Source organism: Denticeps clupeoides, chromosome 18, assembly GCF_900700375.1.
Source record: "Denticeps clupeoides chromosome 18, fDenClu1.1, whole genome shotgun sequence".
In the NCBI taxonomy this organism is placed as follows: Eukaryota; Metazoa; Chordata; class Actinopteri; order Clupeiformes; family Denticipitidae; genus Denticeps; species Denticeps clupeoides.
Genome location: NC_041724.1, coordinates 3,549,165 through 3,564,201, shown reverse-complemented (window position 1 = coordinate 3,564,201; position 15,037 = coordinate 3,549,165). Strand labels below are relative to the sequence as shown.

General features: G+C 44.4%; 1 protein-coding gene across 18 annotated transcripts in view; it reads right to left on the bottom strand.

Moving 5' to 3' along the window:
• sorbs2b (sorbin and SH3 domain containing 2b) overlaps nt 1–15,037 on the bottom strand; it is a 36,810-nt gene that overhangs the window by 7,462 nt on the left and 14,311 nt on the right. For 11 of the 18 annotated variants that reach the window (XM_028959766.1, XM_028959765.1, XM_028959773.1 and 8 more), the window contains 17 exons: nt 12,780–12,929; nt 12,104–12,251; nt 11,256–11,410; nt 10,746–10,812; nt 9,961–10,005; nt 9,456–9,669; nt 9,151–9,265; nt 7,896–7,979; nt 7,148–7,204; nt 5,244–5,293; nt 4,279–4,448; nt 2,450–4,000; nt 1,537–1,610; nt 1,414–1,460; nt 1,126–1,240; nt 913–1,041; nt 183–383 (listed from right to left, as the gene is read on the bottom strand). In XM_028959766.1, coding sequence (XP_028815599.1) covers nt 183–383; nt 913–1,041; nt 1,126–1,240; nt 1,414–1,460; nt 1,537–1,610; nt 2,450–4,000; nt 4,279–4,448; nt 5,244–5,293; nt 7,148–7,204; nt 7,896–7,979; nt 9,151–9,265; nt 9,456–9,669; nt 9,961–10,005; nt 10,746–10,812; nt 11,256–11,410; nt 12,104–12,251; nt 12,780–12,929 — 3,372 coding nt within the window. The remainder of the gene's footprint in view (nt 1–182; nt 384–912; nt 1,042–1,125; nt 1,241–1,413; nt 1,461–1,536; nt 1,611–2,449; nt 4,001–4,278; nt 4,449–5,243; nt 5,294–7,147; nt 7,205–7,895; nt 7,980–9,150; nt 9,266–9,455; nt 9,670–9,960; nt 10,006–10,745; nt 10,813–11,255; nt 11,411–12,103; nt 12,252–12,779; nt 12,930–15,037) is intronic. The other 7 variants (XM_028959767.1, XM_028959782.1, XM_028959768.1 and 4 more) reach the window with 7 other exon arrangements.

Here is a 15,037-nt window from a genome sequence, read left to right as displayed (position 1 = left end):
TATATCCAAGCAACATGGAACACCTAACATATAAAATGGTCGCTCTATAATCCCACCACAAGAACATGCATCAAAAACATATCTTGACCGGGGTAAACTTGGCTAAGGTTGCATTACCTAAGGGAATTTCTTGTAAAGCAAGTAGATGACAGTCTCCGCAGCAGAAAACATGGTTGGCTCACCTTAGAAGAACTGAGGCTGTGGATCCTATCATTGGAGTAGCTTTGTGATACGTGGCTGTCCGAGTGGTGGCCAGCAGCCTTAGAGAACTTCTTTAAAACATCCACATAAGACACCGGGAAGATGCCCTGTTTGTTTGTGTCAGGGATCTTGCCTTCATACCAATTCTGATCAACCTGTCTGAGCAGAATGACCATCTCCCCCTGCAAGGAATGGACAAAGGACCACATGTATGTTATCTTGAACGCACTGCCACATTTGGACCCTATTTGCTCACTGATTTGCTGATTGTTAAAAATGGCAAGATATGCAATGCCCACAGACTAACACCTCTGAGATTTTGCAATAAAGTACCTCAAACCCCGCGCTCAATTACTAGACAGAATGACTGAACAAATTGTGTATTTTAGGTGAAAAACACAGATACCAGTCAGTCAGATCATTAAAACCTCACATAGGTCCCATTTTTACTAGCTCTGACCTGTCAGGGTTGAATCAGGTGGAAATTCGCATTACCTATAACTTATTGCGGTGCATCTAAATTGGATTAAGATCAACTCATTCCAGGACTATTTTTGGATTGTGTCAGGATGTGCTAGCCTGCTGAAAAAGACCTTCACACCCCACACACTGCATCCATAGGCTTGAATAGGTCCTATCGTGAGCTCGATCGGTGTAGAGTTACTGTACTGAAACACATTAATAATGTTCCCTGACTGACGAAAGACTTGCCTTTCTTAGTGAAAGTTCAACGTTGGTGTCAGCATTGAAGTTGTATCGTGCCACAGCCTCGCCAATCTCTCTGTTCTGAGCTGGAGGAGGTGGTCTGGCAGGCTGCTGCCTTTCGGATGGAGAGATTTTCTGAAAAAAAAAAAAAAAAAGAAGTAAAATTAAATAAATAAAAATGCACAAATGCAGGGAAACATTGAAATTATAAATCCAAACCTCCACATAGGAGATGGGAAAGATTCCTATTCTGCCATGAAGCTCCCCTTCATACCAGTTGCTGTCTACCTGCCGGGTGATGTACACGATGTCACTTTTCTTAAAGGTCAGCTCTCTGGACATGTACCAAATGGAAAATTTGAAATTAGAAAACAAACATTACAGATAGTTCATTGTCATACATAACATGAAAAAAGCAAAGGTTTTTATGTTATTATTATAAGAACTTTTTCCCTTTTACTCCTTACTTAATTTTTATCACTGTGCATAAGTAGCATATGAACTTACTTTGCTGTCTGTGCCTTAAAGTCATAAATTGCTCTGGCTGGCTGCCTCTGTTAGGGAGAAATTGCTATTAACACATTAATACACATTAATAGTTTATAAAGTGCTTAGAATGCCATGCCGTACCTCTTTAATGTCAGGCGTGGGCCTTCGGCTCTGAGGAGTGTACCGCCCCATGTCGGGATACGAGTAGTCCCGGTCTACAGGAAAAGAGAGAGACATTGTGAGGCCAAAAGGGGACCCTCCTTTATGGAGAATATGACACTATACCACAGCGCTCATGCATTAGGGGGTGTGAGCAATGGCAAGGTCAAATGGGCACGATTCAGGCTAATGGCATATGACAAACATTTCAAAACATAGCCAGAAAACATTCTGAGAATATATAACACCAATAACCTCATGACATAGCCACAATCTCTTCTGTTTTGTCCAAATCCTTAACGTGTATTCCCAGAAATAGTCCATATCCATGTGCTACATATGCAAGTAACGGATATGCAGCATGGAACAAAATGTATTTTAGGGAGGAGATTGTGGTGCCAGCTGCCTACTGCCCTTTCCCTGATCTGGAAATCCTTAAAGCAACTTGGCTCATAGCACACTGCGCTAGGGCTAAGAAAGGGGGTCAGACTATTAATTTCATTAAATTAAAGTTCATAAAAACGTATAATAAGCCTTCTGCATGGCTAAGATCCCTTTAAGTAGTCTGTCTTTTAAAGACAGGCTGTTTTTTTTTTTTTTATGCGTACCTCTCCAACCAAGTTCAATAGACACAACATTATACATAAATCGACATGAGGATAAAGCTCAAAAGCAGCCAGTGGAATGGAAAGAGAATCCGTGCCATTCATGGGATGGAGACATGCTTTCATGAAGTCCGCCCAGTGTGCCGGCTACCAACTACTGAAACGGGCTCACAACACAAATGGAGAATGGTAATAATGATGGCCAACAGAAAGACATGAACAGCAGGGTAAAAAAAGAGAAGGGGTGCTTTTGAAAGAAGGACACATCAGGATTGGAAAGGCAAATCCACCTTGGCAGCAGTGATAATTGCCATTGTGGTGCTGGTGATTCTTCTCAGGCGTAGGTTGGTGGTAGGAGTCCTCAGCCTGGTAGTGCTCCAGGTCAGGCATGCCGTCTGGCTGAGCATCGTAGCGCTGGTCCTGAGGCTCGGGGCTGAGAGTGTTCAGCACTCGGAGGGACGAGTTCCTGTCTGGGATGTCTGGGAGAAGCTCGGACAGGAGCCGGTGCAGAATGCTGTTGTCAGGAAGGCTTCCACTTCGCTTCTCAGCATTGATGTGGTTGTAGATGTCCTTCAGAGCAGAGTCCAGTGCCTCATACACTGCACTCTTGGACTTTGGCACACGTGCATGCCTCTGGGCTGAAGAGGTCTTCCGCCGGCAGAAGGGTACTGGGCTGACAAGGAAGGCCAGCTTGTCCAGACTGGACTCAGGCTCTTCTACCCTGATCTGCTGCCGGCGGTCTTGCTTGGCTCTCTCATGTCTAAGCATGGTGGTAAACCGTGTGTAAGAGGCCGGACAGTGGCCTTTACAAGAACTGACTAGGTGCTTGATGTGGTTGAGATGCTGCTGGTTACGTCCAGATCCGTAGAAGCTATCAGAAGAGGTGAAGGAGCAGTGATCAAAGTCACTCTCGCTGCACAACGACGAACCCTCGATTTGAATGAAGTCACTTAGGTCTGACACCAGAGCCTCATGGTCACTGTCTGGGAAGTCCTGCCGTGGGACTGGAACTTGGTGGTCACTGGTGACCTGAATGTGGATTGGTGTATGAACTCTGATCTTGGGGTACTGTGGTCGACCTTCGGGTGGGTTCCTTGCTGGTGGTTCACTGTCCAGCAGGGATTCTGTGGAGAAACTGCGTATAGGACTGGTACTTCTCCTGGAGGGAGGCCTTGATCGCCACTCAGCCTCCAAATTTGGCATGGACTTTGACTTCTGTATCAGTAACTCAAACTCAGAAATCCTGTTGGGTACCATGTCCCGGGGCACCTCATCGTTGCATTCCCTCAAACCCGACAAGCAGTCTTTACGCTGCTCCGTCTCGTAGTTGAGGACCCTGGCTTTGACCGAGCAGATGACCTCAGACTTGATTAACTCTTGTCGGTTTATGTGATGCATCTTCTTGTACAGCTTCAGAAATCCTGAAGTATCATGAGCCGACTGATACCTGGTCCGCTCTTTGTTCAGCACCGAGCCTTGACTCTCACTGTGGCAGTCTCCCTTGGTTTCTTCATCATGCAGCAAGGACCTTGTGCTCTCAGACCGTGCCTTAATCTCGTTGACTTTGCAAGAGTCTTCTGTCAGTAGGTCGTCACAGCTCCATGACTTATGCTTGGGGGAGATTTGTTCCTTGGAGTCACCATTCAACAGTTCTGCATCTGGCTGATCAGACTGCCACCCGTTCTTCAAACAGGAAGAACTCTCAGAGCCAGACAGTGTGACTGAAACACTGTCATCACTTTGGTCACCATTCTGATATGCAAGAACTGCATCATTAAGGGAATCCTGGATCTGAGTTAAACCATTTAAATGTGCTGGGTACATAGCGCTAATATCCCCACCTTTCGTATCCAGCAAGAGCAGCATGGCGAGAGAGAGATATGAAAAGACGTTAACAGGTTCATAGGGTGGTAGTAAGACAAAGAAAAGGGGAATACTATGTCAAGGAAGAGCTCAGCTAAGAGAACAGACAGTTTGAACAGCCTTCCTTGACAGAAATATTATAGGCTATGACCAAAACAAGTCTATATAAGTCTCTATGCTATTCATTTCTATACTGCTCTTATCTTGTACTGTCCACTTTCTGCCGTGACAATGTATGATATGCTAGGTGACCTACCTTTTGATTTGGAGGGGGAGGAGTTGGAGGAAGAGCTCGTTGGCAGCTTTCTCTGGGCAGAGCTGTCCCTCTGAGTTTCCAGTTGGGAGGTGCTGTGGCTGTTCGGTATCCTTGGGTGGCTCACCGCTGGCTCCGACTTCCGCCTGTTTCGGTTGTCACTGGCTAAGCTGCTGTCGTAGTACGCGATGTACAGGAATGCAAAGAGCTAAAATGAATGTACATGCACGGCACGTAACTGATGCTACTGTAAATGCCTTATGGTGGACTTTATGTGGACTACTGCTCTGTGGCCATGGCCGTCCAAAAATTGCTCCCGAAGTTGACAGTGAGTTCAAGCATGCAAATAACAAATAGCACCATCAGTGCTATGCCCCAAACCGTGACAGGGGCAAACCCGTGGCATTTCAGTGGTACAGTGTGTGGCGGGGTGGGGGGTTAGTGTGACAGAAGACACTGGCATGACTTTTCCAGCTGTCCGCACATACTATATATCATTGTATCCATAGAAAAAAATGATTGCACACCCAACTCAAAATAATATAGAAAATGCCACATTAAATGTTAAAAAACACAAATAAGCCATAATCCTTTCTGTTTTGTCCATATCCTTAGAGATAGTTCATATCCATGTGCCACTAATGCAAGTAATTGATATGCCTGCAGCATGGACCAAAATGTTGAAAATTCCATTTTGACCCATATTTGGAGTCAACTATTGGTTTACACATCTACAAAATATTATGTTACTTCATGCAATGTATAGTATATATATATAACATTTATATTTTTATAATATATACACGTATAGTGTGTATATGTATATATGTATATATATATATATATATACACACACACACAACACACACACACACATACACTATACGTGTATATATTATAAAAATATAAATGTTTTTAAATATATATATGTTTTTAAATATATATATATAGTGGAACTATGTACTCACCTTGACAGGGATTCTAGGGTTCTTTCTGCTTTGGTGTTGTGGAGGGAGGTCTGAAAGAAAATGGCAACAACAACAACAAAAAAAAGATTGACTCTGTCGTTTCAAATTCTCCGTTCTTCACTGGCAGACTGTACACTTCTGCATGCAAAGTGGCTGTCTGGTGCCACTATTTAAATATTAATAGACTTCCTTTGTCTGGCTCAACATTTGAAGCAGTCCTTCAAAACAGGAAAAAGACAACATGGAAAAGCCACTCAGTTCCTCCCGTGGCTGCAGTTCACTTACAAGCGTTTCAATGTCAAAGAGAGCGGGGAACTCCTTGTACGCATGACTGGAGTAGATAATCATTTTCCCCTGCGCCGAGACCCTGAGGCTCATCTGTACTCTCTGTCCAGGCGAGCTGCATACCCCTCGGTCACTTTTTTTTTTTTCTTTCTCCAAAGCTGTCTGTTAAAAGTAGCCTCCATGTGTGACACTGGGAATGTGGTCTGGCTGTGACACACTGGTAGCCAGTCAACATAAATACTGCTCTAAGTGACAGCAACCGCACAAGCAAGCTCTTAATTGGGCTGCAAAGACCTCGGGAATATTTTAAACAGCTCCCTGTAATGGGGTTGGACACCTTCCAATCTGAAGTGCATTAGCAGCCAGTTACCCACAGATGGGCACCTGCAAAGGTTTGCACTGTCGTACAAACATAAAAACAGGTGCGTTCAGACAGATTATTAGATGATAAATGCTTTTTTAACGCTTAATGTAAAACCAAACATTATGTCGAGAGAGGTAACATTTTGGGAAAAATTGTAAGCTATCAAATATAAGCTTTTGATATAAACAAACAAATATATATAAAATATATATTTGATATATAACAAACAAAGGATTTTGTGAGTTACATGCACTTGGTGCCAAAAAGGTACTTGCATATACAATTGATATAAATAAATAACAAAATAATAAAAACTATGGTAATTGTCATAGTGAAATATATAAATACTAAAATATTTATAAAATAAAACAATGTATACTCTCTTGTATTACAAAATATGACCGGATTGCATAGAATTCTTCAAAATAGCCTTGTGTAGTTTGGGGCAGTGGTTGGCCTAGTTGGGTAAAGAAACGGACCCGTTTAAATCCCGAACTGCCATGATGCCACCGAGGTCCCCATGATCAAAGTATCGTCCCCACACATGGCTCAAGCTAAGGTAGGTAGTGTTGTCCTTGGATGGGAGACTGCCTGGGAATACCAGGTGCTGGAAGCTGTAATTCAGGGGCAGTTGGGGCCTAGCGGGTAGGGAAGCAGCCTCGTAATTGGAAGATTGAATCCCGAAGCACCAAGGTGCCGCTGAGCAAAGCCCCGTCCCCTCACACTTCTCCCCTTTCTAAAGGCTGCACACTGCTCCTTAAGGGGATGGGTTAAATGCAGAGGACAAATTTTACTGTGTGCACTGGGCGATGTGAAGTGTCACATATGAAAACTTTAACTAGTCTGAAAGCTGTCCAAAAACGTGGGATGTGGTTACTGTCACTGCAGTACTTATTTCCTTCATATGCGATTTTACTGTGTTTCATGGCATAACCATGGCATCCTGGGTCCCCAACTACTATTTTGAAATATGAGAATGCATGCAAACAAATCATAACAACAAATGGAGATATGAGTCAGAAATATTTCTGTGGACGCACAAAAAAATCATTGCATTGAATATGATATGTAATTCAATCTCTGCTGCTGTGAATGGGCAGTAAAGCACAGTTACAAAAGAAAATATGTCTAGGACAAAAAGCTCAAGCTGTAAATAATTACATAATATTGAGTGTCAGTAATAGGAAAAAGTGAGTTTAGTGTGAGGAAGTAAATATTAATTTAATATAAATTTAAAGACACACGATATTTTTACCTCTGTATGGAAATGAGGAGAACTCTCTGGATTGTAATCCAGCCGTTTTTTGGGAGGCTTTTGCGAGAGGAGGTGCATAGGAGGAGCACAGGTATGAAGAACAGATGACATGGCAAGGAGATCAGAGGCATCAAGGGGGAGAAAATGGGGACAAAGTTACACACAGAATGGAGATCTACCACCGACCAAGGAATCCTCATCAAACGTCACCACACACTCTCACACAAGACAATCACAAACATTATTTACATTAAGCACAATGCATACAAGCTTGTTTTCTTTTGCAGAAATATGGTTAATTTTGTGAATGCATGCTTTTCACACATCCTACATCCTACAGGTGACCAAATTGTTGGCAGGAGAAAGCAGATCTGGGTCCAAAAAAGCCTCTTACTACTCCTTCTAACCAACCATTTCACATCTCTCTGTAGTACAGCAGAGAAGTCTGCTTGGGAAAATGATCTACTTCCACTAATAGTGCCATGCTAAGGGCTGTGTGGATTGTTGGTAGAGTACTGGTCTGTGATCAGTTTCTATAATTGATTATCATAACTTCATAAAGGCAGAACGGCATACTTCAAACAAGCCAAATTAGTTTCCATTAGTAAGGCGGCAATGGTAAATCTGATTCTAGATCGGCGCTTTCTTTTAAACCAGTGATTGCCACCAAAACCACAAGCACAAATCTGAACTGCTGGCTTCAGATGTGAGGACTAAAAGACAAGGGCACACAACATCGGCTACTTACCGGCCGGCCAAACTCCAGCTCGGAAAAGAACTTATACCAGGGCTCATTCTCTAAATCTACCTCATCTGGGTTTAAATTATTTCTCTGGGATGGAGGACGAGAAGGAGAGATGGAGGGGGGGAAGGAGCAAGGTGAAAAATGTTGATTATGAATAAAGTGAACAGTGCCTTCATGTTTGTCATGTTTTCATGTGCTACATTATGTTAGGTTGCTAAATATTCACAAGCAGCAGAGGACAGTACAGGGCAGCAGGGGGCAGCATACCTATTCTTTCATTTCATTCACCCCGGCTAGCTGTTTAGTTGTACTAGCTGTTTAGTTGATAAAATTCCTATTATACATTACGACTGTACAGTAATCGTATTGATATTGATTTGAGTAGCATAAATGTAAATGAGTACATTTAAATGTAAATTTAGAGCATAAAGATTAGAACCCTATAGACCCTATTAAAACCCTATATATATATATATATATATATATATAGTAACATAAGTTACTGTAACTGTCAGTACATTAAGACAAAATAACCCATATCTTGTGAAAATTTCAGTACGCATGGCCTATCAAAAGCAGTCATGTAACAATGCGAATGAGTGGTGGCAGTCACAGTGAAGCCTCTGCCCTGAAGCAAATTCATTAAATGATTCAGAAATCAATATTTTGTGACATTGCTGACTAGAACCATAACACATTTTAGAACAATATATTAATCTCTAAAAAGGTTACTGAAGATTTTTTTTTATGATTCTATACATTTATAAATGGTCATGAATATGTCATATAGGTGGTAGTAGCCTAGTGGGTAAGACACTCGCCTGTGAACCAGAAGACCCGGGTTCAAATCCCACTTACTACCATTGTGTCCCTGAGCAAGACACTTAACCTTAAGTTGCTCCAGGGAGACTGTCCCTGTAATGCTGATTGTAAGTCGCTCTGGATAAGGGCGTCTGATAAATACTGTAAATGTAATGTCTGATAAATACTGTAAATATAGTAACCCGATCATCATTATATTAATGGGGTGTCTCTTGTGCTTCTGGTATATCATTAGCCTTAAAATTACTGTGTTGTGGTAGTAGTAACGTTATCTTTGCCTTTCCAGGTTGCCATCACCTTATCTCCCCATGGGGCTTTACGAGTGAAAATTTATTTTCCGTGAGCGGCTTAAAAAGCTTGACTGGGACACTCCGTTAACAGTTAACGTGACCCAGTGAGCCTGATTCCGGGGTTTTCCAGGTGGCCATGCACTTACTGCTCTCTCCTGTTCCAGAATGGAGGACTTTCCTGGTTCATAATCAAAGATGCTCCTCGGCTCGGCGCGGTATCTTCGAGTGTCCACTTTTCTTTCCGGAGGCCCCCATTCATTTCTGAGACAGAAAACATTATGCACAATATATGCAATAATAACCACCCGCTCGTTTTAATGGCCGTGTCGTGTTGAGATGCACAGTTATAGTGTAGGTTGGAAAGTCAGATATTACATAACTGCATATTGTAATATTACAGCAGCCATGAATAGACACCATATGGGGGGGGAGGGGGGGGGGGGGGGCTTACATGTCTGGCGTGGTCCGGGCTTTATCTTGGTCCCGCTCTCGTGGTCTGGGCTGGCCAGAAGGCGACGAGGGAACGGGAGAAGGGGAGGGCACGGGTGAAGAACTGGGCTTCCTGAAGTATGTGCCATTGTCCGACGAACTCTTTGGGAGGGGCGTGTAGGTATGGGCTCTGGGCGGAGGGTGTGACTGGACTGAGTTGGGTGGGCCTTGCTTTTCTAAAATGCACAGAATAAAAAAGGTGGCATTATAATATTACAATGGCAAGATGATGTTAGAAATTTGTCATTCTGAGTCATTTTTCTATGCAAATATCCAGTTTCTCAAGCCACAAAAACTTATAAAATAAAAAAAAAAACCCACTCCTATATGTCATTATAATACTATTATACTATTTATAGTTTGCGCAGCTGCCACTAATTAGTCGAAGATCGAGAGAGAAAACCTAAAACCACTAAATATGATTATGAAACACTTTTTTTTTAAACAATACTCATTTGTCTTCTTACCAGTAGTGCTGTCTGCGTAGCTCTGCGTGCTTACATATTCATTATCTGCACATCAAGACAAAAGCAAGGGATCAGTTAGAACATCTCATGTAGACTCATCCACCGGGGAAGCGAAGATCAAAAGCGAACAAGTTTCGGCGGCGTTAAAAAGGATTTAGTATCGGTCACGTAAAGCTTAATGAATTAATTAGGGAGGGGATTAGGGAATTGGAGAATGAAGTATGAGGTGGTGGGGGTGCATTCTAGTCATTTTGGCCCGCTCCCTGACCCCAGTTATCCCAGAGGGTCGGCGCTGACAGTCGTTATTTTGTGCGGTAACGAGGTTTCCCTTAATCCGTGGGCTTCTGGGCGCAGCAGTTTTATTGTCCGTCCACGGTCGGTGCTTGGCAGTTCCTCAGCCCTCGCTCTGCAGAAACATGCGCTATGCCACAGCGGTAAATTCTAGGCTGCTTCGGCAGCTATTTACTCTCACATGCCGCTCTGCAGAAATTTCTGGTGCACGATAAGCATGCTTTTATAATAAACAGATGCATTTAAATAAGTGTTGATATTTTACAAGTCAATATACAGACAGGGGAACGATTGACTGCATGATTTCTGTTGTCACTTTAGAATGCAGATCGATGCTATGAGTTATCGCCTTTATATCCTCCTGGGTAATGATGCCGATTCTACAGGACACAAGTGTCGTTAAATTATTGATGAACAGGACCTGATTTGACCTCCAGCCAACTCGACTCCAAATGAGGGAAGTAGGTGTTTTGTATGAGCAGTGTGCATCTTACCTGGCTTGGGTACAACGTGAATCTGTTTGAACATGGTTTTGTACCAGTCTTTAGGTCGGTCTACAGTCTGAAGCGAGAAGGAGGGAAAGCAGAAATTAAACTGCCAGTCGTTAACTGTGCCGCTGGGATGGGTCATGCACATGCCGCGCCGTTAGGCCACTTTCTTCCCAGAGGCTAAATAAAACCCGGTCTGGGAAACGGCTATTTACAACCCGAACTCTGGGGGCCGGGTCCAGATGGCCGGGGGAACGATTGGAGATTAATGCCGTGCTTACCAATTACAGGCACGGCCCGCAAATACCCATAACCCAGCAGGGAGAGGCTGACTATTCAGCACTTTGTCAGCTATTTCTTGTATATATGTATACATATATATTTTTAAGAAAAAATATACCATATGTCACCTGCCATAACATTTGCAAAGCAGCATAAATCCTCTAAACTCAATTTTGCCACGTCGTAATTAAAGTGCCTGAAGCACAAGAAGATAATCCTGTAGCCTCCACTCACCGTTCTGATGGCGATGGGAGTGCCGGGCTCGTCCACGGGGCCGATGCCAGAGAAATGTGGGGTTTTGGGCGTGGGGGGCGTTTTCCTCTCCTCCAAAGCGCCGGAGGGGGCCACGGGGGGGCTTACGTTAACAGAAGCCCGACCCCCGCTAGGCTCTGCAGAAAGAGAACGAATATGGGTGGCGATCCGAGTCCAACAGCGTCCCTGTGAAAATCCACGGCTCTCCCGTGTCCTCGGCTATAGAGACGCGGATTATAATCCGGCCTGCGCCCGTCCGCAGAAGCCATGCGCCGTCCTCACTGCGTTAGTGTCACGCGAACGCGGAGCAGTGGCATCTTCGTCTGAGGTCTGAAATGGCTGGTGGCTCTTATCCCCGAACAATGAAATGCCCCCCCGACACGCAATTGCCCACAGACACTCTAATCCCACCGCGCCCCTTCCCCCCAACCCCCCCCGCCAGGACACTCTGCCACTCAGATTTGCTCTTAATCCCCGTCACTTGCTGCGTGGGGCTTAGAACGGATGCAGACTCGGGCGGAACTGGTCCAGATGCAAGGTACCTGCAGGTCTGGCAGAAAGTGCTGCCAAGTGCAGGCCTATGAACTCACACTCATTAGTGCTTTATTGTGTTATGCAATAAATCCAGTCGGATCTTATTACATTGAGAAAAACACCGTAGTTAAAATCTCAGTCAGAATATAAAAGGATCATTTTGTGCAGCGAACGGCAGCGTTTCAGTCAAAGTCCTCTCCTTCGTCCCCACGTGACGGGAACCGGCGACATCTCCGCAGTCTTTCTGGCCAGAATGCCGGGCCCGCGGCCCTGGTCCGGCGACGGCGAGAACTCACCAGCGGCTTTGCGCGGCTGCATGAGCGCGAGGCTGGGGCTGAGAGAGGGCAGGGGCGGGTAGGCGGACGGGGAGAACGGCCTCTGCAGATGCGCGAGGGAGCTTCCTGCCACGCCCAGGTTCCCGTTGCCGTTCACCGTCATCTGGCCCTGGGCAGGACACAGGAGCGCAAGGGAGGTTACCGATCGTGTAAACTGGGGGGAGAAGGTCCAGCCACCATCATCCAAAAAAGCATCATCTAATGTAAGGCAGCCGTGTAAACATCATTACCAGACAGCAGCGGCAACAGTGAGACCCCTGTGACCTGACAATGCCATTTAAACAACGCATTCAACGTTTACTGGGACACACAAACAATGTGAGAAGAAGAAGCATTTCATGAATTTTTGAGGATGTAGTTCATCACGCGCTAAAATGCTGGGGTTCACGCTGACCTTCCTGGCTTTAGCGCGGGTCTGGAAGAAAACTCAGGTTAGTGATGGTGGGTTTGGTTAAGGCAGGTAGGAGCAGGAGGGTGCCCGGGCTCTCTGTCCCTCCTGGTCCGTAAAGTGCACATGACCAAAATAACGGGCTGGGCAGGGGCACTTCAACCAGAGGTCGGCAGCCTCGGCGCAGATGAATTCTGGGGACGGCCGTTAAACGACGGCCGTGTTGCCCCGGCAGAGAGGGACCAGTACCTGAAAGCTGCTGGTGCCTCGGGCTGGATAACAGAGAGAGTACGAGCGGATGAGACAAGTGTTGAAGATGAATGGTTCTGAGTGGCAAAGTTTTATGGCGTATGGCAGAAGAAAGGCCGGATGAAGTAAAGCATCGGCTACAGCGCAATCCTAAGAGAAAGGAAATAAGTGACATTTTTTCACACACACATATACACACACACACACACAGCTCAATATATATATATATATATATACACACACACACGCACACTGGTCTATATATATACGGATGGTCTCCTGAGGGATCTCCTCCCAGACCTGGACTAAAGGCCCCTTCATTAACCGCTAGGCAACCAACGCCGACCAATGCCTTCGTCTTTCAGGAACTGCTGACACAGGTCTAGCATTGTCTTGCATTAGGAGGAACCCAGGGCCAACCGCGCCATCATATGGGGTTGGAGGATCTCATCTTGGTACCTAATGGCTGTGCAGCCCCTCAAAGAAATGCCACCCCACTCCATTACTGACCCACAGCCAAACTGCAAGCAGCAGAACGTTCTCCACGGCGTCTCCAGACTCTGTCACATCTGTCACATGTGCTCAGCGTGAACCTGCTTTCATCTGCTGACATCGGGCCCTTATACCACCCTCATGGAATCTGCTGCTGGGTGTGTTGCCCTCCTACGTTCTCCTTGATGTCTCCTGATGCCACAGCTCATATTGATGTGCCATCCTGGATGAGCTGCACTACCTGAGCCACTTGTGTGGGTTCTAGACTCCATCTCATGCTACCACCACAGTGAAAGCACCGCCAACATTCAAAAGTGACCAAAACATCAGCCAGAATGCATAGGAACTGAGAAGTGACCACGCCTTTATTGGGGACATCTTGCTATTTGTCTATAATTTCCAACTGTTGTCTATTCTATTTGCACAACAGCATGTGAAATCGACAGTCTGATTTCACAGACGTGTGATTGACTTGGAGATATGTTGTGTTGTTTAAGTGTTCCCTTTATTTTTTTGAGCAGTGTATATTTATAACCTGTTGATACATGTTGAACCCAGATTTTCTGGATTACTGATAAAATTTGGTACAAAAGCCAGCATAAACATACATATACACTTCATAAAATTAGTGTTCTGAACACTTCAAAATACTAACACTTCTGAAAACAATTTCATAACTAGTTAATAACAACAGACATAGTTATAAAAGCCGCCCCGAGCCACAGGGATAACATTTGTATCTAGGGAATAAAACTGATATAAACTGGGCCAAGTCTCGATGTCTGGCATTGATACGGATAAAGAGACGAGAGACGTGCCTCTAATGCTGCTTGGATTCATGATTTATACGGGCTGATGGGGCATCAGAGCTCTGTGTAGCAGGTGGTGATGATATGAAGCCCCCATCCCCGCGGTGAATATGTATTTAAAAGCTCGCCGCGGGCTTTGATGTCACGTTGGTCTGCAGTCTGAGGCTCCAGAGCCTGGAGACTGTGTCGCATGCGCTCTGAGCGAACATCACTGGGTCACAGTGAGCTGCTTGAGGGAGAGTATGTGCTGGTGTATCACTAATAAAGGAAGGCAAATAAGAGCTAAATAAGAAAATTTCTCTCCGGGGAGGAGAGTCCTTGGAAACACACACACAGTCTTTCGCATTACACAGAACCAAATATAATGATCGTTAGGAAACAAAGCATGTCATCAAGCACATACTGATCAGCACTATATACCATAAATATAGGGGCAAAGCAAATAATTACATAGAACGCATTATTGGTGATAATAGTTTCTAATGAATCAGTCCAACCATAATATTTGCTCAGTTCATTTTATCCCTTGGGAAATATTTTTTCCCAACGGCAAAATTTGTGATGCCTAATCTGTCCTCAAGTGTTCCTTGTTCCTGTTTTCAGGCATAAGTTTGAGTTGGCAGTTGAGACCTAAGTTGCCATGATCTGGAGCAAAAAGGAAAATGCTCATATCCTGGACATAGAGCTATGTGTGTATATAGCTCTATACCAGCTCATCTCTTTTTGCTGTGAAGGAAACAGTGAGCAGGATCCAGTTACATTAACAAAACAAGATATATAAACGTTGAGCAGTAGTAACCTGGCGAGGGAGAAACTTCATTCTGGTATAGAAATATATTTAGTATATACTGTTACATTAGCAAAAGACCAAAAATTCCTACTCATATCTTTATAAGTAGAATTTTACTTTGTCACACAAGAGATATAAACGTAGCGTAGTAGAAATCGAGTTGGTAA